Here is a 25,094-nt window from a genome sequence, read left to right as displayed (position 1 = left end):
CTCTGAGTCTCTGCTTGTACAGGCTGAACAAGCTACTACTCATCTATGTTTGCCAATGTTATGATTTTTTTATTAATCAGATCTTACAGTATTTGGCTGCTTTCCATGCCATTTGAATGACATGTTCTGCAGTGATAATTAGGTGCAAGCTCTGAGATCTAAAAGATAGAAGTATAATGCTGCAGTACATCTCCTATAAAATGCCTTTTATGTGTTGTGTCAGCCACGTTGAGATTTTATTCAGAAATGTGCAGTAGTTCTAACTTGCAAAGTGGCAATTTTAGGTTTCTGGATTTTTTTTTTTTTTTTTTTATGATTTGCCTGCATTTATAACTTTAAAATTACTTGATTTATCTAAGTGAGAACTTATACAAATGACTTATTTCAATTAAACTTAAATAAAATTAACAGGAAAAAAAGACTTTTCAGCTCATCTAAGACAAGTATTGTTTGCCATTTCCTTGGGTTTAGAAATGTGTAGAGATCAAACCAAGAGCCATGCTGGGCCAGAGCAAAGGTATGACCAGACCTCTATTTTCAATCTCTTCATCCCCAGCAGCTAAGGAAGAAGTTTAAGAAGAGATTTAAGAACAGGACTACAGTAAAATTTCTCTCTTCACTCCTTGAAAATTAACTGAATTTTCATGTCAGATTGGACCTTCAGTATCCTCGCTCGCCAGGAAAATTAGTGCTGAGTCTAGTGGTAACACTGGGGAGAGGTTTCAAGATAATTCTTGAAAAGGACCAAAATTAGTTTTATAATGAAACTTTCTCAGTTCATACATTTAATACTTTCTCTTAGTTTTAAAAGAATATAACACTCACATTCTGAACACAGTGAAGACTGTTAAAGCTTCTTTAAGTCAGTATAGCTGTATCTCTAATATTTACAGGTGCAATAGCATAGGAACAATATCGTTAATAACAATTTTCTTATATTTCAAGAGAAAATCCTAATTTAAAAAGTTGAAGCAGGATCTAAAAAGTGCGCTTAAGAGATCTAAGAGTCCTCTAATGGACACTATCCCATGCCAAATTTTGCTGATGTAGGAAAATTATGTATGTAGAGGAAATAAATATGCAGCCATTTGATATATTCCCGTGCATTAACCTACTTATTTTCTCCAGCAATGCGTTATTATTATTTTTAAAACCAATTTATTTTTAACAGCATGAAAACAGAAACCACATACATTTTTATTCTGGATCTGAGAAAGATTAATTCCTTCCTTTGCAGATGCTGATCAGACTGAATTGAGTCAGATCTAGGATTCTCCCCTAACTATGGCATTTTTTATTAGCTAATTCAGGTGATTCACTCAACCTGTTGATTGTTGACCATAAAAAGAATAGACACAGGGGAGTGAAAATGAGGATAACTATGCCTTTCTGCCTCTCTTTCTATGAGTCGGGGCTGTTAGCAACCAAGGGACGAGCATGGGTGGTCCTTAAAAAGACGTGAGTGGTGGTGGCCCCAGACACGCAGACATCTCATTGTCACATGGGAACTCTGTTTGCAGGTGTCCTGCTCTTCCCGCATCTTGCAGGGGGTGCCGAGGTTTTGTATCATGAGCAATAAAGGCATGTTCATGATGGCATCTGAGAAGTGTGTCACATTTGTCAGCTCTCTGTGATCCCATAGCTCTGCAGAGAGGCAGCTTTGAAGGGATTTTGCTAAGGGTTGTGGAGGCATGAGATGGTTCATCTGTTGAGCTGTGCATCTATGTCTGGCAGCTGATTATCCATAAAACCAGGAACTTTGGGGCAATTTGCAGCAGATAAGTATTTTAAGTCTTTTAAGAAATGTGAGGAAATACATTTTGAAAAGCCATCAATTAAAAGAAAAGTGTGATTACTTGAGTTTTGTGGAAGGTTGTGGCCCAAGATTGCTGATTTTGCATCGTTGTTAAGTTTTGGCTTCTCTAAGTGACAAAGCATCCTCAGTTTGCCTCAATTTCAACGTGGTTGAGGATGAGCAAATAGCTTAGGAAAGAAGCTTAGTAGATTTTGGAGCAGTTTTGCAGAGAAACAAAATCATGCAGAACGTAAGGCCTATTTTATACTTTTAAAGCTTTGACTCTTTTTGATTTATCAAAAATGAGGTCTGGCAGGCTCCCTTGTACCTGTGCCTCCTTCACCTGCTCTGATGCTGGAAAATCTTATTTCTTATTTAAACCTTTAATGGGTAATTTCTATTTTTCCACCTCTTGAATTGTCTTGCACCAAGACAATGCATCTAATGCTTAATAAGAAGTGTTGTCTTCCTTTGCTCGGAAGCTTCTGCCAAATGGAAGTAAATGGAGACATTTGTACAAACAATTTATTTTTCAGAACCGTGTCTACTCTTTGTCTCCTTTTTTTTTTTTTTTAACTTTGCCACATCTCCTGAGATGTCTTTCAGATCTTTATGGTTCTGCGGTTTAAGCAACTTCTTTTTCTTCCCGATACACGGAAAGCACAGGATGCTCCTCTGTTTCTCCTTTGAGTCCAAAGGGTACAAGACAGTATGAAACATATATCTGACTTTTAGTGCAGAGAATGCAAAGTTGCAGGAAACCATCAAGCCTTGCTTTAGTCCTTCTTCATAATATCAATTGAAATAAGTTAATAAAAAATACTTTGCCTGGCTGTTGGGTTGGACAAGCTGGAAGCTACTGAAGTAATTTTTTTTGTCTCACTGATAATTGAACTTGCATGAGGAAGTTATAAAGGAGCACAAAGTCCAAAAGGAATGTGTGAAATGCACCACCCAACTCCCTCCTGCTTTGCAGGACACACTGTGGGTGTCTGCAGGCTTCACACATCATTCACATTTATCCATTGTCATAGAACAACAGCAGCTTTATTTTTACACTGGAACAGATGTTTGTGGGAATTTCATGCCTCTCATAAGGTTTATACGGCTGCCCATCACGGTCGCTTCCAAGTTCCTGCCATATGAAATCAGCAGCAAAAGCTAAACTTCCCCTGGACTTCAGTGAGTGTTTAGCTCTTTTACTCTGGCGTGTCTGTTCTTTTTCCGTTGGGTGGTTAATTGATATTTGCTTAGATGTCGTTTCCTGAAGTGAAATAAATCTAAATAAACAAATAAGAGTTACACATTTTACTGGAAAACTTTTCCAAGACATAAAATTAACAGGAAAATAAAACATTTGGGATGTTTTGAGGATTCTATGAAGTCTAGTCCAAATTCTTGAATTCTGAGGAAGTATAATATACTACCTATTCTTTTAAATTATTAAGTTAAATTTCACATACAGCAATAACTGGTCTTACTTATGATTAGTAAAGCAAGTATTTTGCTTGAATAGTCTCTAACCGCTTTTTTGTTTTCTTTTGTTTTTCCAAACAGGTGTGTTTTATGAAGTTACTCAGAGTTTCCCTCAAGTGGAGGAAAATGTACAGGTGGATTCACGTATAAACAGCCACAGGTGGAGAAGGCACTCGGAGTCCCTCAAGTCAGTTGACACTAACAGAGCCAGCATGGGGCAGGATTCCTCAGAGCCAGGGGGCTTCACGGACCTGATGCTTGAAGAGGGACATGACAATGCTACCCAGATTGAGGTAGGAACTTATCCATCTACTTTTTATTTGGGTTGTTGTCATTTATAGAATCTAAATCAAATTTCCAGAATTCTCAAAAGTGAACATTGTTCACTTCAGTGTAGGCAGATGTTGACAAAGGAAGAGAACCTCATGATTTTGGTATGCAGCTTCTGCTCCTGTGCTAGGATTGGTGCCTGACGCTTCTAATTTTTGAAGAGGATATCCATCTCTTTCCCAGAGAAGCACGAAAAAAAAAAAAAAAAAAAAAAAAAGGAGGGAAGGAGGTGGAAACCCTGGAGGACTGGAAAAGAAAGTTTTATATACATATATGTGCATATATGTACTTATAATGTGTATTTTTAAAACCTTTCATAAAAGCTCAGGTGAAACCCTTATTTGTAAGATTCCATCTGGTCCTTATGGAGATTGAGACATACATATTGGGGAAAATATCCCTAAGGATTTTTTTCGCTACTATTTGATTACTGATCTACCAAAAAAGACTAATAGTGTGTCACATCTTTCCATGTGAAGTCTTCAGAAATTTTCCTGTCTGATTTAGAATTCAACTCAACTTCTGATTGTTTGCTTTAACCTTTAACTGTCAGTTTGCCTTGACGTGGACATCATTTCAATCCAAATGGACTCTAGTTCTGTCCAATATAAAATACATATTTAATACCAGGTTTTGGTTTATTTAAATTAATAAAATCTGTGTTATGTTTTCAAGAAAGTATGTTTTGGAAGAGGATGAGATACAATAAATTTTTAGTCTTTGCTTTCTGCTTCCAAAGCAACAGTGTAATTCTGTGGAGTTCATTCTCAGACAAACAAAATAGCTTTAAAAATTTGGGGTTGTTATCATGCACAGTAAAGAATGCAAAGCAAATAAAACCCGTCTGGAGAGACGATGGTGTCTCCACTGCATCAGTCAAAAATAACAGTGCTTTTCTGACAGTTTTTTTAGGCTTCCCAGTTTGCACAGTACTGTTTTGCCCTCTTGCGTAAACACAGAACTCACTAGTTTGCAAATAATGCTTTCAATCTGCCTGTTGATTTGTGCCTTGTTTTTTGCATCTTGTATTCCCCAGTCTTGCCGAATATGTAGCAACTTACTCAGGTACGACACTGATCCTGCTTCAGATTATTTCAGTGAGTAAAGTGGAAGTTGTCTCAGCTATATGGATGTTCACAGAGCTGGACGTTTGTGGCTTACACGGGAATGCTGAAGCAGTGTCCCTTGCCTCTGCCACCTGCTGCAGGCCAAGCTCTTAAAAATGAAATAGGGGACAGCTCCCAAGGGAATGCTCACAAGTGGCAACATTCAGGGAAGAAAAAGGAACACTTGCAAATAGATATACATAGAGCGATATTTTTCCAGAGCCATCTTTGATATTAGATTAATAACATTATAGTGTTCTACCCTCCCAAATATGTCATCGCCATCGAGTTTATTAAATTTCAGTTCTGTGCTGCTTTTCAGACCTTTCTTCTTCTAAAGTCTTTCCAATTGTGGGTTTAAACATTACCAGATTCTACTATAAATCCCTACTACAACACACCACCACTTTACAGAAATCCTTGGTGCCCAGCTTAGAGGAGGTAGAGAGTACAACAGCTATTCGCTGTGGATGAATCTGTATGTCACAAAGTCCTCTGCAGTATATTGATTTTCATAACCCTTCATCTGTGTGTGTTGCAGTTCTTCCTGAAGAAAATCCACAGTAGGAGTGCTGTCTGTCACTCATATTTCGTGACAGTACTGAATTACAAGATTCCTTCATTATAGATACTGCTTCTCTCTAATGTATTCTGCATGCTTCCATGCCCATGTGGAAGCCTTTACTTTTACTGGAATCCCGAGAAAGACAAACACATTTTTAAATTTCACTTGACATTACTTCCTGTTTTTTTCCTTACACTGATAGATTTACTTTCCATCCAGCAATTTAAAAAACAAACAGAGACATAAAGAAGGATAGTAAATTTCTACATATTTTTTCAAAATAGTTTTAAAATATTTTCTCTATTATCAAATGATTACAGATATAATATGGAAAAAGCTCTAAAGATAAATGCATCCAATGTGGAGGAAAACTCAGTTCCAGTGACAACCTAAATATTTTATAATATTCAGACACTGAGGTTTTTTCATTCACATTTTTCTGTTAGAGATACCAGGAGCTATTTTCTAACTTCAGTGCAGCACAACCGCAGGTCTCTCATCAGCCTTAATCCATAGGCTGTTTTAAGATCAACTAAACCGGTACATGAAATTCAGGCCTTTGGCAAGGTTGTAGAAAGTACGCTGTAAATCAGATCATCACATCTTTACAATAGTCAAGGTGGACCAGCTTCTAAATGTGACAAAGATGATAATGATCAGATTGGTCTTAATAATGCAGATGTTGTTTCCCTGGTCCAAGGACTAGAGCACGTGCAGCCACTAGGGAGTCTGGGGACATTCACTTGCTGTTTTTACTTCATTTACTGTCTTCACTGCTTTACTTTTTGCATCTGTTAGAAAATGTGAGTCACGTTGGAACTATTGTGAAATGATGCACGTATTAAGGAGCCTTCTTGAGTAAAGATGTTCTCTTGAGCTAGACTCTCTGGAAGTTGAACTGTTTTGCAGAGACTGTTTTGGAACAGGCTGCCCAGAGAGGTTGTGGAGTCTCCTTCTCTGGAGATCTTCAAAACCCGCTTGGATGCAGTCCTGTGCCACGTGCTTTAGGTGTCCCTGCGTATGCAGGGGGGTTGGACTAGATGATCTCTAGAGGTCCCTTCCAACCCTAAGCATTCTATGATTCTATGATTCTATGACTGTCAGGAGTTGTAGGAATTGGTGTGGAGGACCTTAAAATAGTGCAGGATTCTGGGAAGCAGGAGACCAAGACCTTCTCCAAGACCCTTTATATTGCCAGAGGATAAGATTTGTGGGTCGCAGGTAGAGTGTTGTGGCAGCACAAATCCCAGAAACTGGCAGTACCAAGAGTAAAGGGAAGAATGGAAAGAAAAACAATCTCTGCTACAAACTGTATCTTCTATGGGGTCCTTTTGGAGACTTGAAAGCAAGCTGGAGATTGTAGGGTAAAATGAGACTTTAGCAAAAACTCATCATAAACACATTATAAGACAATATGGGAGTCTTGAAATCTTTCCTTTTAATTGAATAAGATTATGGCAACATGCCATTTGGGAATTAAAATGTTGTAAATCCAGAGAAATCTCCGGGACAGAAGATGATCCACCTGCTATATTTGCATTATGTATGTTAGAGCTCAAATAGAGAGAGTAAGGGGAGAATGTGCAAGTGTCTGGTGCCATATTCAGTGAATGTTTTACTAAAGTTATTTTCCTACTACATAATATAACCAGAGAGGGAACTCTGAAAAACAAGTACCAATGTAAAGTGGTGAGATTTCATCTTTTACAAGTGGACACAAGTGTTAAAGGCTGAGAGAGATGCCCAAAGCAGTTATCCTTAAGGCAGGTGGGAAATAGGTTGCCTGTAGTTCAGGTTAACTGTAAATGTAAGTCTGTAAAGACAGTATCCTGGAGACACAGTGCAGTAGAGTGGTGTTCTTGGCTCCCAGCAAGCCTCAGAGATTCCCCCTGTGCAAGCAGGAGCATCTGTAGAAGAGACGTTTCTCAGAGGAAGTTTGTGACAGCTAGAACAGACAACAAATGATTAAACAAAGTAATTTTCATCATTCTCTTTGTGATTTCCATTATAGTTTGGCTTCCCCTTTTGCAGTTAAGGATTTAACCTTTTGCTTTCTTAGGGACACTATCCTGTTTCAGAGTTTGCTTATAAAAAGTTTGTTTAGAGTGTTTCAGAACTGAAGTGAGTTAGAAGTTTTGCTCCCTACCATAAAAAAATCCATGCATTAGTAGATGTCTTCCATCTGGGGAAACACTGGGACTTTGGGAATCTCAGGAACTGAGTGTTTCTACTAGCCGAGAAGAATTAGTTGAAGCTTTGAAGTGTCAGATATAGAGATAAAAGATTTCTCCAGGTATGCACTAACTAATCACTTTTTTTGCTTCTGCCACTTTTTTTTTCCTTTTTCCTTTCTTTTTCTTCATTTGTTTTGATTTTAGTTTGATTAGAGACATCCATTGGTCCTGTCTTGGGGGTTCTTTATTATTAAGTATTCTACCTCCTCTTAGAAAATTTGTAAATGTAACACAGAATACATAGAGCCTGGGAAATGCAATAGGTAGGCCAGAATTTGTAGCTGCAGTCACTGTATGTCCTTGAAAAAGTAATGACCATGAAAATAGGTCTTACACAATTAATGAATATGTCTAGTTTGACATTTCTTCTCTCTAGCAAGGACAAAATTAGGACAAATGTGTAAGCTTTCTTCACATGCTCTCATAAAAGAAAGAGAAGTATGCCCTATAATAAGTCACTGATATAAGCTAATTGGTTTTATATGTAAAAGTGTTGCTAACCTAAACTCAGACTCCTGGCTGTGTGTGGCTTCTGCAGGGATCCCCTGAAGCACTGTAGCTGGAGAGCTATGCCCTTTCCTCTTTTGCATTTTGTGTTGCCAGGACCGGGAAAGTGATTGATCCCTGAAATACATCTAGTATGGATGTTCTGTTTCCAGCAGCAATGGATTTAATAGGCATTACTATGCTACCGCAGTACTTTCTAATATAGACACATTCACAGAGCACTGGATTAGACTTATTATATAAAGCTGACTGCTGAAGTAATTCTCCTTCTGTATTTATAATTTTTGCCTCCTTGTCCCAGATCTTCTGTAAAGCAGCTCCAGCTGCAGGTTTTTTTCTGGGTTATTTGATTGTCTCCTTTGCTTCACTGCTCTCTCCCCCTGATTTTTGTGACAGTTTGTCTCTCAGTAAATAGTACAGCACTGAAAAGTAAAATACAGAATAACTGAAATGGGGCACTCATGAACGTATACATTGCATTTGCTTTAGCAGAGGATGGCTAACCTCTCAAAAAAAGGTTTGGGACAAGTGAATTATTTTAGAATTTGTGCCCACTTTCTTGAAATACTGCATGAAAATAAGTCTTGCAATCTTCAAATATCAGAAAGAAATTCAGCAATAAAATAGTAGATCAAACCATAGTCAGGCTTGAGTTGAGTTCAGCCATGCTAACAGTAGGGTTTTATTGTTTTGCACCACAAAAAGAGTGAGAAAAACATCATATTTCATATAAAGTTTTATAACAGAATGAATTATAGCAACTGTATGACAGAAAAAGATTCAGTTCCAGGCAAGAAACGGCATGTTGAGCATGTTAAGTCAAAGCAAACTCCCCTGTACCTCTTTGCCTACCTCACCTGGTGAGCACTGAAAAATTATGGCTATTTCAGTGCAAAACAAATATATATTTCACTAGTGAAGTGATTCATTTATTCCTGTGAGTGTAGTTGATATCTCCTGCTGTGCATTGCTTTTAACTAAAATAGAGTTGTTGCTAACAGAAGACATGCAGCTTACTTTTTCCCCCTCCTCCTTCCTTTATTTTCTCAAAACATTTTTGATATGTAAATTTTAGCAATCCCCATAGCTTAAACCTGGAAAGTGTCTTGAACTTATTAAATCAGCACTGATGGATTTCCTGCTGATAACAGTCTTTTGCTGAGTTTTATATTGCCTCCCAGAGTTTCTGCCCAGAAGAAGACTTCTCACTTACCTGTTCTAGCCCCTTCTTCAAGTGAAGATGCCTGACTCTGACTGGCAAAAACAGCAGAAGGAATTGAGTTTTATGGGCCTTGGGATTTGAGAGCAATTGCTTATAGCTGGTGCAGGCAGTGTCAGCATGCCCACTGCTGTGTTCTTACTGCAAGTCTGAGCAAGGAAAAAAAACAGTGGTTGAGGTTACATTTCTCTCAGCTGGATAAATGATAAGGTATTCCTGGATTTACTGTTCTGGTGTAGTGCATTACAAGTAGGAAAACTTGTCTGCACATAGTTGTATGAACTTCAAAACTAAACAGCACTCTTTGACCTCTATTCTTGTTCTCTCCCTGCTATTCCAAAGCTTCAGGACCAGCTGTGTGTGTCTAAAAGATTTTGAAACAAGGAGCAGTGACTAACGCTGTGTGCTCTGAAACAGATGTCCCTCCAAGTTAGAGGCATGTACTGTAGATAGGAAAAAAATCCTTGTTCATATGTTTTTAATGACTGTTTTTGCTTTCTTCACTAATCCCAAGCCAAGACAGACAGACGAATTTTACTTCTAAAGGTGGTTTTCTGACTTGACATTTCTTAGAGCTTTTAAGTATCTGTATGAAGTTGCCTGCTTGTTTAGGTTTTGAATTTATAGTTGTTTAAATTGTGTTTGTATCTTGCTTTCCTTTTCTGTAATCCTCAGCAGTGTAAGTGTGAATATCCTTAAAGTTTTGATACACTCATTTGGGTTAATAAAATTGGGGAAGTTATTAATCTCTGCCTCAGGACTAAATGCAAGTATTTTTTTTTCCTCTTTAATGCATGTTTTATTATAAATTATAAAGTAGCTTTACATAACTTTAAAGGTTTGACCAGGTTTTAATTTTTTGTTGTTGTTGTTTGTTTATTTGTTCATTTTATATTTTGAGTTAGAGTATTTGAAATATATCTGGGGAGGAATGAAGCTTTGCAGCAACACAAATTTATATCCTGTGTTTGGTGACTCATTAAAGAGTTATATTTCTGTCCTGAGAGCTGTATTTACAGAAAGCCACTTGAAGGAAATCTAAAATACCAAAGAACAAAGTCAGTGTTATCTCTGATATCTCCTCTTTTATCCTACTTTACTTGGTGACAGACCAGAGACTATATTCCTGAGCTCTCCTGGCTCAAAACAGTGGAAACTGCAAATTTTGTTTTAAGAACATAAGTGAAGAAATGCTTTTCTACTGATTTAACTATATAGCTGCAACATATCTTGGGCTGCTCTCAAAATCATTCTCATACCAAAAGTTGCATTCATTTTTGATTTCAGTTTTAGGTAAGTATAGTTGTTTCTTGTCTATAGTTAATAATTACTGTACCATGTGATTTCACTGTATGCAGAGAATTTATTCAAGAGGAGAGAATTTTCGGACTTCTCTTGGAAGTTAGTATTTTCTCATTCTTTGATTAACCCTTAGTCAACGGTTGTTTCCAGTTGCAAATACTTCCCTAAGCAGTGCTTAATACTAACGAATTAAAAACTTGTCTTGCACTTGAAGGTAATATTACATCATGCTCTATGCTATTTAAGACCCTATCTTATGTTGCTTTAGACCATTTCATGTGGAATTGTAAGGTATCTTTTTTAATGGTTTAAGGAACTGTAATTTAAGACTGAAAGTCTCTCTTTGAATGTACACTCTTCAGTGCTCTGATGTTTCCATCACTGTAGAGGATTTAACAAGCTTTCCATCTGACTCCTCACTGCAGCACATCATGGGCAGAGAACACTGTGGGTGCCAAATTTTTAAAATTCATGAAGTACAAATTTGTCACAAAGTATTAAACACAAAGGGAGGTTGTGATAGCCGATCACTAGAAGTTTGGAAGAATAGGGGATTATCACTGTTTGCCCCATTTGTTTACTTTTCGCAGACATCTGTTCCTGGTAGGTTCTGGTGACAGGGTACTGGACTAAAAGAGTGCTTGGCCTAAGAGAGTACAGCTGTTTTGGGGTTCTTGCTGGAATCCACTTACTAAATTAAATGCCGTATTATTTTCATAGCCAGAAGCTTAAAGGTTAGAACATAGATTTACAATGTACTGGAAGAACATGCTTAAAATATGCTGGAGTTGCCTTGAAGCATTCAGGGGTATCTCTTTTGCTTCATTATGTAGTATGATTTAGAAAAAAACAAGTTTTTAACGTGAAAAAAAATTGTTAATAAATGATTAACATATAATAACTGAAGAGTAAGATTTATAAGATTTTTTTTCACATAGATTTTCAAGACAGATTTTATTACATTTTGTTCAGAACAGATTGTTGCTATTGAAGTCTCAGATGCTATTTCAAAATGTTTTTATTCACATTTTCCAAGAGTTTGTTCTAGAAAATTACCTGGCTAATAGATACCATTTATTTCCAGCACAATGAAGTTGCCTTATTTTCATACTCAGTCTAGGAAACAAACAATCCTGATCTTTTCACATGGAACCTTCATATGTACCTTCTCAAAGGAGGTTGCTTCAGATTCTCAATCAAAAGTAAACTTCTCTAAAGTATTGCTATATCCATTAGTTCTCTGTTTATTTTTAATTACTGTAGAAAGAACCAGGATGTTAATTGATCTAGAAAGAGAATAGGTTACCCTAAGAAACATCTTAGTCCACTACCCATGTTAAATCAAAAGAAACAATACATAACCTGTAACCAAAATTATAATTTGAGTAACTGTTAACTTACTTTTTTTTCCCACTCTGTGTTCAGCTGAATTTTCCACCAGTGATGTCATACTTTCTACCTAACCTGCAGACCAATATTTCACTGTCTTGTTCTGTTTCAAGCTTTCAGCTGCAAAATGGTAAACTAGACAAAAGCATCATATATCTTTTTGTATTGAATTTATTCATTGCTTACTGAAATCAAAGTAAATTGACACTTTCGCTGGGTCTTACTATAGTATGTATCTGAACTGAATTCGTTACCACCCTGTTACAGCAAAGGGCTATTCTCAGTCTAAACTCACAGAATGATGGCTCTACTAATAAGTCAGAGCTGAAGGATAAAAAGGCTGAGATTCATTCCCTATTTTTTTAAAAACTACCATGGGAGGAAACAAAAAGAAAAGAAATTGGAAACAAATTTCCCCACTCTCAAGTAAGGGAATTCATAGTTCTCTATGGTAATCCTGAGTTCATTTCCACATGCTTAGCTATGTCATCACACAAGGCATTTAATTTAACATGCTGCAGATAATGAATTTTTATAGCAAGGAAAGAGACTGGGGATTCAAAATGTAATAGAATCTGCCTTTGAAATTTCTTGATGATAATATTTTACTTTTCCATATCCCTCTTCATCTCCAAGTTCCTAAAGCACATTACAATTACTCCACAATCACTGATGTCATGACCGAAAAGAGCTATGAGAAGTATCAACAGCAGACCTTGTGCTTTTCTGAATTAATTATTTCAGTCATACATTGCCTGTAGAAGCAGTTCAGTTAGTTCAGCTAGAAAATAGGCTGAGCTAGTGAAAGCTGAACATTAGGGTGGCTGCGATGAATGGAAATGTCTCCTCTCCAACCTTTTCCATTCCGGCCCTCTCACCACCAGTCCGTCTTGGGATGCCCTCCCTAGGGAGGCTGCTGATACAGAAAGGTAAGAGCACTGCTGATGGAGATGGGGAAAATGAGAAACTTGTCATCAATTCACTCATGCACATAGCAGGAGACTGCGTTCAGTTTGACCCATGCAGAAACAAACAGTCCTAACTAACTTAACAGTGTGCTTTGGCAGTGCACAGTCAGTTCTGAGTGGGGAGCAAGGATGGGCACCACGTTGGTTGTGACTGCAGGGGAATTGAGCGAAGTGAGGAAAAGGTTGTTACACAAAGCGCATAATTTCAGTTTTCATAAGACCAGTCTTTTGGGATAGATTTTCAAAACTTCAGGAATCCTGATGACATTAATGAATTACTCCATACCACTCTGAAAATCTTTAATATTACCACAATATGGGAGAGTCAATTATCTTTTATCCCTCAAAAGTATCCACGTGACATGTAAGCAGATAGGTACATTACCGGTAATTTGGTCAGATGTTCCCTTTGACTCTCTGTTAAATTACAGCAGTTTGAACTTGAGAACTTTCAGTATTCACCAGGACAGCAGTGGTCTCTCTTCATTGTGTTTACATGAATTATGCAGGCTTTTCAAAGAGTGTAATATATAGGGCCAAAGCTGAAAATTCATAACAAGAAGGATATGGCTGTTAAGAAAACTCAGTTTGTAAAATATGTATTTGTTCTTATAAAATATGCCTGCTAAATGTGGTCAACTGCTGAAGAAACAACACTAACATCTATTATCTTATACACAGAACAAAAAAATTAAAAGCAAATAATGTAAATCCCAGATTTCTGGCCCACTTTTTCTGTAAAATTAGAGTGTCTTTGTGTGCAGAATTTCTACCTTTTCATGGGCCTTTGTTAAGAAAAAAAGGATTTTTATTTCTTAAACACAAAATTCATAACATAGGTTTTGGAGAGAGTGCAAAAAATGTCAGTCTGAATAACAAGTAAACAACCAAAAACCAGAACTTGCCTTCACTGCACTTGTTTTAGTGATACAACATTTAAAGGATGTACAGAGGAGAGATGTGCCAGGGTTACTGGAATTTCACTTCATGCATTTGTATCAAGCAGCATGACATTTCAAAGGCTTCTATTAACATTTTTTAAATAAATGAAAGTGTGGATTTATAGTCTTGGCAATGACTAAATAGGCAAAATAAGATGGAGGGGAAACTGCCGAGGGAAGTAATATCTGTCTGATCTCGTACATGGAGGTATAAAATACCTGGAGGGAAACAAGGTCATGATGTCTCGCAGGTGTTGCCCTCCTGCTCCAGCATACACAGCAAAACAAGCAGCTTTCTGAAGTTTTTCACACCTTAGCCAGAGTATGGATGCTTTTGTCCTAGTGGGTGAGAAGAAACATTCCTTGCAGCGCAAGAACAGGCATAATCTGGCTCCAAAATGCTACTAGGGAGTTTAGTCATTTCTAGGAACAAACCCCCATGGGACTTCAACAATCCTGTCCACACTCATTTGGGGAATATAACTGATGGACTTTGGGGATATATATAACTGGATGGGTATTTGCGGAATATAACATATTTTAGCATGCTTAGTGAAAATGTGTTTGGAACATCTTCCCTCCATATTTATAAGCAAGTGCTACACAGACATCCTTTTCCTTTATAAAACAAAAACCCCATGCATATTGATAAGAAATGTGAAGATGATTTCAATTTTTTAGCTCTTTTTCTGCATAAAAACAACTGAAAATAAAAATGTTATTGAAATCATTGACATCTCTTTGCCTTGGCATATATTTGAATCTTGCAAGTTTGCCAAGGCAATCACTTAGTCACTAATATTGTAAAGCATGTTGATTTCTTCCTCTTGATATTATCTTTGTGGTATATGCCTTCATATTTGACAGAAAAGATATTTCTTAAAGTGTAGTACGGAGATCCGTTCCTTGTGTGAGCATAATTTCAGTGTGAGCATAATTTCAAGTGCAAGGTCCTGCACCTGGGGAGGAATAACCCCAGACACCAGTACAGGCTGGGGACTGACCTTGTGGAGAGCAGCTCTGCAGAGAAAGACCTGGGTGTCATGGTGGATGATAAGTTGACCATGAGGCAGCAGTGTGCCCTCGTGGCCAAGAAGGCCAATGGAATCCTGGGCTGCATTAAGAAGAGCATCTCTAGCAGGTCGAGGGAGGTGATCCTGCCCCTCTACTCAGCCCTGGTGAGGCCGCATCTGGAGTATTGTGTCCAGTTCTGGGCTCCACAGTACAAGAGGGATGTGGAGCTGCTGGAGAGAGTCCAGCGCAGGGGCACAAGGACGATCAGGGGCCTGGAACAGGGGCCCTATGAGGAGAGGCTGAGGGAGCTGGGCCTGTTCAGCCTGGAGAAGAGAAGGCTGAGAGGGGATCTAATCAGTGTATATAAATACCTCAAGGGAGGGAGTGCAGAGGACGGGGATGGTCTCTTTTCAGTGGTGGCCACTGATAGGACTAGAGGAAATGGCCGGAAACTGAAACATCAAAAATTCCATAGGAACTTAAGGAAAAATTTCTTAACAGTGAGGGTGACGGAGCACTGGAACAGGCTGCCCAGAGAGGTTGTAGAGTCTCCTTCTCTGGAGATCTTCAAAACCCGCTTGGATGCAGTCCTGTGCCACGTGCTCTAGGTGTCCCTGCGTATGCACGGGGGTTGGACTAGATGATCTCTAGAGGTCCCTTCCAACCCTAAGCATTCTATGATTCTATGATTCTATGATTCTATAGGGTTAGTACACATGTCTATAATTCTCTAATAATACATATAAACTTGGATAAAATACAGGGTTATTGTTATTAAAGGTTAGAGTTAAATAATTGTTATTAAAGGTTAGAGTTTATACAGAAGTCTTTTGTCAGTCCCTCAGTTAAGATGCTTGCAAGTGTGATTGATAGGCTCTAGCAGTCTGACTACTAGTGGAAATGTAGGAAAAAACAATTGCTTAGCAATAGATGCCCAGTATCATTTTAGGCACTGTGGTTATGCAGGATGTTCTCCTGTTTCTCCAGTAGGATCCGGTCTGCTGTAGGTCATGGGTCATATCTAGTAGTCTCAAATGGCTCTAGGTCCTCTTGTGTTTAGGTAGCTGCATCTCACTACTGGTCAACAGAGCCAGCAGAGTTGAGGTAGCTGTTCAGTTTGCCTCAGGTACAATTTAGTATCTTAACCTTGCTTGACTAATTAGAGAGAAAGTCAGGGCTCCTACAGAAGCTTGTTTAGAACTTGGGCGCCAGAAGTGACTTGGAAGTGCCTGTCCATCCAACATGTGCCTCAAGTGTCTAGATGGAATATTGTGTCTACAGTTGTGTCTACAGTTGCAGCTCTCAAGGGATTTTTTTTTTCTTTTTTTCTTGAACATCACTGCAAGGCATCTACATAAATGTGTAATTAAGAGCTGCAACTGGTAAGAACAGTTTGATAGAAGTGTATATAGTGTTCTCTGTGATGTTCCTGTATGGAATATCTGAATTGAACTGTTGTTACAAATGTATGTGGAAAGATAAATACGAACAAAGCAAATTGCATACCTTGTAGAAAAACAAAGCTGAAACTTTCCAAAGACCAGCAGAAGTCAGGACAACGTTGCTGAACAGAAAGCAGCTTAATCATCACTACCTTTCTCTCTAAGAAGACAAGAAGGATCATTTTGAAATTTTGCATATTATCTGTGGTTTCACCCAGAAACATGTTTTACAATTTAAAGATTGAAATTTATTGTAATGTATGTGAGAGCTAAACTGGAAGTTGTTCTGATTAAACTGACTACCAGTTTCAAATCCATTTAAGTTCAGTGTTCTCCAGGGAAGTCGTAGTGGTGCACTTTGTCCTTGAATGTCTAGAGTAATTTGCAGGGTTACGCAAAGGACAGAATTAGTAGATTCAGAATTTCTTCAAGACTTTGTACTAGCCAAAATTTTTTACAAGTGCTTGATTACTCCCAAAATATTCAAATGTGAATTGTACTCATGAGAATTGTACCACCTATAAAGCTATTATTTTAATGCGTCTGAGTAATAGCTTAAAATGTCGAAAGTCTGGTTCCCTTTGTAACCTTTTCTAAATATAATTCTGCTCTTTGAAGAGTGTACTGCTGTCAGGCTAAACTGAACAGCACGACTTTCACAAAGATTGGTGAACATACAAAACCCTTAAAAGCTTCAAATTAGGCTTCATCCCCACAGGAAAAAGCTAGTGCAGTAATAAATGCGTGTTCCTGCTTATATCAGCTTAATATCAGTTGTACATGTTGTCACAATGTTGCTTCACAGTTTCAGCTGTGAGCCCTGATAGATCCATGTGACATTATATTAACTGTTCGGCAAGTAAAGCACACAGGAGAAATTGTGGAGGCAGTGTCTTATGCTGTCCTACATAAAGTCCTGAACAATAAGGAACTACAAGAGCTAATATTAATTTAATTTTTCAGATCTTTAAGACTTTTCATTTTAATTTAGATGCCATGTGAGGTCTCAAAGTTGCTTGGTCTCAGTTGCTCTATTTTTCCTGCTTTTTTTTTTTTTTTTTTGGCAATCCAAGGGCTAAGAAGGAGAAACACGGACAATTTAGCAGTCCTGGGTTCTCAATATGTAACAGAGGGTAAAATAGGCTAGGGAGAACTCCGCATTGCTCTAATCCTAAGGATTCAAAAAAAAGCATAATGTAAAGTTCAAAACATATGCTTATTTTAGGAATAAATCTGTGCACAAATATGCCTGTACGTTTGTAAAAGTATATGCACTCAGGGGGTTTTTATCAGACCACTGTAATGAGTCCTAAGCAAGCTGGCAGTTGTATAGCAGTTCCCAAGGGGAGATTTCCTTTCATAGGTGACTAAATATCATGGAAAAGAGAGAGACTCCAAGCTGACTTTTCACAATGCCTGAAAGATGAATGGCCGTTTTTTGGGGATTAATAGCAGGTTTATGGGATCATTCTCTGCCAGCCTGCCTGTCAGCCTGTGTGTCTCCAAGAGAGGGGCTGTCAGTCACCTGGACAGACAAATGCTGTTTAAAAGCCTTGGAGTTCAAGAGGATACAGACTTATAAAGCCTTAGAGAGCTCATGACTCTTGCCCCCTATGCTTTAGTCCTGCTGAAGACATCATTTATCTTTTTACAATAACAACCTCCAGATATAAATTTGTGAGATTATAGGCAAAGTGATTTCTCTGCTGTCACTAGGCGTCCTGAGAAAACCCCAAAGTTTGAGGCCTTCTGTGCCAAATGGCAGGCTCTCAGGACTGTGCAGAGGACTTGTGTAGTTTTGCCAGAGAAGATAGTGTGAGATATAGTTTGAGTGTCAATACATATAGGCAAAGGATTTTCTCTTTTGTTAGAGCGGCTTTCTCTCATTCACTAGACATAATATTAGCTTCTCAGAATGGATTTTGCTCAAGCTCATATAAACAGAAATGAAGTTTGAAGTCTACTTCAGATTCCTGCTCATTGTTGATGTGAAAGATGTATACCATTCCTATATATATTTCTTAAGTGCTTCCCACATCAGATTTTAAAAAATAGAGACGTGCATAAACCCAGCTGTAGTTTTCTCATTGGAAAAGCAATAAGGCAGTTTGGTAAATTGCATATTTCTTCAACAGAGAGATTCATGCAGAACAAATGCTTTTGTTAAGAAAGTGAACAGCAACAGAGAGTTTATCCTTGATATAAAACACTCCATGAAAAGAGATCAGTGCTTCTGAGCATGAGAGAACCACTTGTATCAGTCAAGCTTTCTAAGTACGCAGCTGCTATATATATCATTTGTAAGACTGCCATGCAGTAGTTTGCGTGCAGCTTATCAACTGAAATTAGTTCATTCAATTTCTGAGAGGCCAGTTCAAATGAAGCATTCCTTGGAGTTCTTCAGCTAGCAGACACAATAAAACTGTAAAATAACAACGCTATTATGTTTTGATTATAATTACAGTACTCTGTTTGTTAAAATGCAATTATACAGAAGCAGCACAGTTAACTGCCGCTTCTCCCCAAATTCTCTGGCCTTAATCATCCCTTTAGGACACCATCTCAGCAAAGATATTCTTTCCTAATACTCCCTCATCTCCTCTGCTAATGGCTGTTGGATTGAGGACATGTTTTTGATATTCTCCATGTACCTCTGCCACCTCTGTTTCATTCAGAGTCTGCTGAAAGAAAAGGTGAATAAATCAGAAAATACGCAATCACAAGGGAGGGCGTATGTGCGTTCTCGGTCTTGGTAATCCACCGTGTGACCGTGCACCTCCTTCACCTCTCCCCAGTGCCTGAACATATGAAAGCTGGAAGAGGCTTACAGTGAGCTGCAATGCAGTGGCAAGTGGAGTCCAGCATTACCAGTCACTTCTGTTCTCTGCTTTTGTTGCTGGTTTTAGCTTGAAATTACTACCTCCAGGATTCTAAGAGCAATTTTCTAATAAAAATTTGAAAAACAAATCAGATGTGTATTTTAGTTGTATTTTACTGGTAGGGTAGGCTATAATATACTGAGAGTAACAAGCATTTTGTGAGATCTGGCAATAGAGTGAGTAGGTTTTGAGGCTGCTAGTTTCGCTATATGTCTGCTGGGCCCTCTTGCTTCTGGCTTATTTCAGCATACAAAGTTTTTTTGCTGTGAAAAAAAAAATCCAGAATGGCTTTTCCTCACCAAGGGAATACTTTTACTTGATAGCTCAATTGCTTCCTTTAAATTTTTCAAGATATATTTCATTATCTTTGTTGTCTTCCTGAAATATACTCTTTTTTAAATACATAATTACCTGCTTTGTCCTTCCACTTTTTCCATCTTATTCCACAAATACAACTTTTGGAAAACACGGATGATTAATTTAATAAGCTATTCAGCTAAAAATGTTCATATTAATTTTAGAATTAAAGATGGCTTTATGAATTTAGTGTTTGATGATGAATTTTCTTAGTATTAATTTGAGGCATGGTGAGGGTTCCACACCTCTATACAAGCAGCACCTTCAGCTAATTTACAAATATACAATACAAATAGTCTGCAATTTAGGGAATATAGTCAATATTTAAGGAATAGTACATTCCCTTAGAAATCAGACACCACATCTTCCTTTCACAGTGATAAATTCAGTACCTTTAAAGTCAAACTCCATTCCCCTCGTGGACTCATTCTCATGGTTCATGGGTCCCCCCTGTTGCTCTTGTGGCAGTCAACACCAGACAATATAATTTCATTAAATAGGGTATATAAGGGAACAGGAGTTATCTCAATAAATGCAGTCTCACTATCTTGCACCTGCCAATAACTCTTAAAATTTCCTTCCTATTATTTGAAGATTAACAGCCGTAAAAGTATTTTCTATCTGTCAGTTCACAAACAGGTCTTTAACTTTTAAAGTAAATGTAATTACAAGTTAAGAGTTGTGTTGACTGAAGCCTTTTAATACTCAGTAGATAAAAGGAATAGGAAAAAGTGACTAAAGTTAAAACTACCAGAATGTTGCTACTGTCCAGCTGGCTGATCTATAGTGGTGCATCTTGCCAATATCTTTCTCTCTTCATTCAGCTGAACAGAAATTAAACAGATTATTTTATACTGAACAATAGTCAAGTTCATCCTTGCATATCACCTACTTTTTCTCTGGTTGATGTTAGTAGCTTGTTTAGTTATAGTCTTACTGTTCTATATAGCAAATGCTTTCATTCAGTAATTGTGTGGCATGGATCCAGCATTTTAAAACAGAATATTCATACAGCTGGATTGAGTTGAAGATCTTAATAATCTATATCTTACTTGATAATGTCCTCTGTCATCTAGGGGTTTACAGTAACTTTCAATTTCTATTAAGGAAAAAAGTGAAAGAAAATTAAACTTGTAAAGTGCACCATTTGATTGCGTTATAATTGAGCCATGGTGTTTTATTTCACTGAGAAATAACAGTATTGTTTCATGTTTCAGTAGTTTATGCATTAACTATTCTCAATTACATCTTTGGCCAGAATACTGGTTAGCAATTTGAATGCATTTCAGAACTATAATGTAGTTGTTCCTTTGAAATATTGCATGCAGTTACATCATACTTTCTTGACTGTCACAGCTAACCTAACACATTTGAAGTCCTAATCTGTGAAGGACAACCAGTTACTGAGGAAGTAGGCTTTGGATCTTTGGACTCTATGTGGGACTATCTGCATATGTAGATACGGAATGGATGTTCAGTCATTAGAATAGAAAAATCATGATTTTAAAGAAGGCTCAATCTTCAGCTGTGCTGAGCTTTTCTGAATGCTGTGTGCATTCAGCACTCATGAGAAAAATTAGCTGTAGCTGAAGAAGTATGAGAATGTATTAAAGGCATCATCAGAGAGTATCCCTTGTGAAATCTTTAGTTCATTTTTTTTTTTTTTTGCAATCCACAATGAGATGGCAATCCAACATAAAGAGTTGCCTCAGGCAAAAAAAATAACTTATTTCCCCAAAAAGAAAGAGTTATGAGAAAAGTTTTAATTAATAGTCATTTTATACTTGCACAGGTTAACAACAGTAGTCTTCATAGCTGGTGCAAATATCTGGAACAATCTTTTGCTTAAAAGTTGTACTTACCAACAGAAGAGAGCTGCTTCCTATTTTATATACCTACAGTATTTGGATAAGACTTCTCTTAGAGAAGCAATGGACAATAATGCCTCTTGGATAAATACCTAGAAAACAAAGAAACAATGGAAAGATTTTCCTGTACGTAGCTGCCACTTCCTTAGGTATAGCCTGTTTCTTCTTGAAGTAGTAGCAGACAAGTTCTCTACCTCACCTACACGTTCTTTCATTTGGTGGCATACTTTATTAAATTAAAAGTTATTGTAAAGCTTGTTCTTCTTCATACCTATACTTATATATTATTCTGCATATCTGCAGAGCTCTCTGTGTCAGATGGCTATAAAAAGCAGTTTTCCATGTTCTTATAGTACAGATGTACAGATGTAGGTGGTGGAATTATAGAAAAACATGTAATAAGTCAAAGCCCAAAAACCATCTGGTCAGAATGAAAACTCATGAGTACCCCCCTCCAAACCTGGGGACTAAAAGAAGAATCTCACAGTTTCTTATCTGTAATAATCCAAGCTATTAAATCATCCACTTGGAATATAAATTGGTTCCTAAGTTTACCAAGAGTTCCTGAACTAGGCTTCTCAGCCAAACTTAGGTAATCAGCTGCAGAAGCATTTTTCTAGTCATATTGCAAAATTGCAGAAAGTAGAAATAAAAATTAGGGTGCAGGAGAAAATCAGGGTACACAAATATGTGAAGTTTATGAACCTTTTCCAATGAGCAAGAGGAATTCCTGTTTCTTTCCATCATCCAACTAGAAATCCAACTAGAAAAAAGTGTTTCCTTTCAGAAATATCTAAGATTATTTTACTTGTATTGCAACAGTAAATGAGATATTTTTAAACAGAATGTAATAACTATTTACCTTGAATTATTATGCACGCACTGACAAAATTGTTGGGCTGGAGGCTATAATTTAAATGTTTGATTTACAAGGTGTTTAAAGAGTCTCCCTTATGCATAGATCAAGATACCATTTAAAAAATCTTGTAGAGCAATCAAGTAGACTCAATATGTTGGAAGGTAGTGGCTTAGCTGCTAGACCATAACTTCCGTAGTTTGTTTTTGTTAGTCATGAAAACCTGGAAATGCTTAAAATCTGCATACAGTTTTAACTACAGTATATTTCATGTTTACCTAAAACAAGATATTTTTGTAATTATTTCTCATGTATAGAAGCTAGATCACACAAACAGATCCCAGAATTCTATTACACATACTATTACTTGTTTGAACTATGACCTTTTCTTTGCCTCCACTAAAAAATGAGACAGATTATTACTCTGATTTTTGTTGTAAGGTTTTTCTTTTCTTTCTGTAGATAAAGAACTCTGTACAGATAAAAAGGAATTGCCATTTCTACATCCATTCTCATGCAGATTTCTATTTCCAGTCATTGGGGTTTTTTTTTGTTTTTCTTTTTTTCAGTATAGTGGTTGTCTGTTAATTAGTGTGTACAATCTCAGCACAAAGAAAGCCTTGAAAAGAATTTTAGAACTTCCTATACTTGGATTTTTAAGCACATCCTAAATTTTCTGTAATAAATTTACAATTTGTACTTGTCTGTTTTCTGATTTGTACTTGATTGCTTGTCTGTTGACTCACAATGTGGTCCTTTCTGCAGTGCTCGGGAGAAATGGAACTCAATATGTCAAAGGTGAGTTCTGTATAAAACTAAGATACAACTTCCATTATGATCTGATTTACTGTGTTTTTTCCCTCTCAGGAGGATACAGATCATAATTATTATACTTCAAGGACATATGGCCCTTATGATTCTACCAGCCGGGATCTGTGGGTCAACATAGACCAAATGGAGAAGGACAAAGTAAAGATCCATGGGATTCTTTCCAATACCCATCGGCAGGCAGCAGTAAGTTACTGTACTTTTATATTTTTCTTCTTTGACTGACATGGATATTTTTCACCTGTGACTGACATAACTGCATTGATCAGTATCGTGACTACTGTTCACAGAGCTTCATCTTTGGATTTATAGTTAAGCTATGTAAGTCTGTACAGTGCTACTATAAAAAGATGCCAAGCTGCCTTTCCACAACTGCTATAACAAGCCATTCAGAGATGTCTGTCCAGATTTACTTTAATTTCACCTCTCCTTTAGGGTTAGCTCACAACTTATCAAACTAATCATGCTGTTGAAGTCAGATGGAGTTTTGCCATTGACTTTAAGGAACAGAACTGGGTTCATAATTAAGTTGCTGAAGTCTGCCATAGAACATATCTGTGTTCCTTTGTATAAGGTGGGATTTTTTTCTTTGTTCGTTGGATTGTTTTTGTGAAGAACAAGACACATGGCTTGCAAGCAAGATATGTCCATGTGTACTATGTAGCTAGGTCATTGAAAAAAGGCATGTTCTATCAGCAGTTTAGATATTTCACAGGAAAGTTAGAAAGGTTCTTTTTAACTCTTTCTGCTTTTAGTATCATCTGCATAATTCATTCTCTACTCATCTAGTGTAGGGGGCCAGAATTTCAATTCAGAGAAGATGTATTTTAAAGAATCAAAATACTAATTTTAATGAATTGGAAATCTAATCTTGAATATTGAAGAGCGGCCTACAGCTCTCTTGACCCTGTCACTGCTTTTTGCTTTCTTTCAGCCTTTCAAGATTTTTTCTCCCTGTGGAAAAAACAGGAAACTGTAAAACTACTGTAGCGTCAAATATCCAGAGACATAATAGATACATAACTAAGCAGAAATGCTTTTCATTCTCTTCCACAGAGAAGGGAATTGAATTTGTCATTCCTCCTTAAAAAGGGCATTCCACACATCTTTCTGTGACTTGGTGCTTATAATTTCTGAATATTACTCTCCAGCTTTGTCAGGAGAATAAGGAATTAAATTTATTAAAGGCTGATTATTAATACAGTTACTTGTAATGTGGGAGGAATCACTGAATGCTAAAAATTTTAAATGTTGATGTACAATCTTGTAAACTGCTAGAAATTTGAGTTCATGGTGGATTTTTAAGGGTAATTTTATAAAACAGTGAACCAAAAACATTCACTGAACCTTTAATTTTCCCCAGATTTTCAGAAAGATTCAGATATGACCTGTAGTTCCAATGAGTTAAATTTAGAAGGAAAAAAAAGTTAAACGTGTCATTTTTATTGAATAGGACATCAGCTTTTTAAATTATTTAATAATATATAATAAAATATGATTTAGATATGATCTCATATATAAGGTTTCTGTTACATACTTTTTCATTTCACTGCCTTATTAGAGGGAATTTATTTGGACTAATTTCATTAGAAGTAAAAAAGTAATCATGAAAAAAGTCATAATTTGTGAATTGAAAGGATGTTTGAAAAGAAAGTATAGAATATGTAGTGCTACATGCACAAGTCCTTTTGTTTTTAAAGTTAGATACCGCTCTTTTTCCATCTGTATGTCTTTAAGGTCTACATCAGTGATGCAGTCAGAAACTGGTATTTTTTGACATGCCAATGTTTGCCTTTGTACATTCAATGTAACTCTTTTTGGAGAATAATAAGAATTCTCATATCTTCTACTTTTCTGTGATTATTTCAAAAATAAGAGAACTGGAAAGACAAAAATAGCTCTTGTCCTAACACTGAATTTTTGTTTTTCTTCATTCAGAAGAATAATCTTAATTCAGATTTATAGTTTTAGGAATTGCCATAAGCTTCCAGTCTTTTTTGCACCACTGGGGAAAAGGA

The 25,094-nt window shown here is 37.0% G+C and overlaps 1 protein-coding gene across 1 annotated transcript in view; it reads left to right on the top strand.

The window, feature by feature from the left end:
- Positions 1-25,094, top strand: part of PLXDC2 (plexin domain containing 2) — a 239,149-nt gene that overhangs the window by 113,633 nt on the left and 100,422 nt on the right. The window contains exons 2-3 of the mRNA XM_088524326.1: positions 3,353-3,564; positions 23,116-23,262. Of these exons, the coding sequence (XP_088380452.1) occupies positions 3,353-3,564; positions 23,116-23,262 (359 nt within the window). The remainder of the gene's footprint in view (positions 1-3,352; positions 3,565-23,115; positions 23,263-25,094) is intronic.

This window comes from Tinamus guttatus, unplaced genomic scaffold (assembly GCF_059628265.1).
Source record: "Tinamus guttatus ecotype Peru unplaced genomic scaffold, ASM5962826v1 Tinamus_guttatus_pri_ptg000209l, whole genome shotgun sequence".
Classification (NCBI taxonomy): Eukaryota; Metazoa; Chordata; class Aves; order Tinamiformes; family Tinamidae; genus Tinamus; species Tinamus guttatus.
The sequence above is the reverse complement of the archived record's forward strand: the minus strand, read 5'-3'. Positions and strand labels throughout refer to the sequence as shown.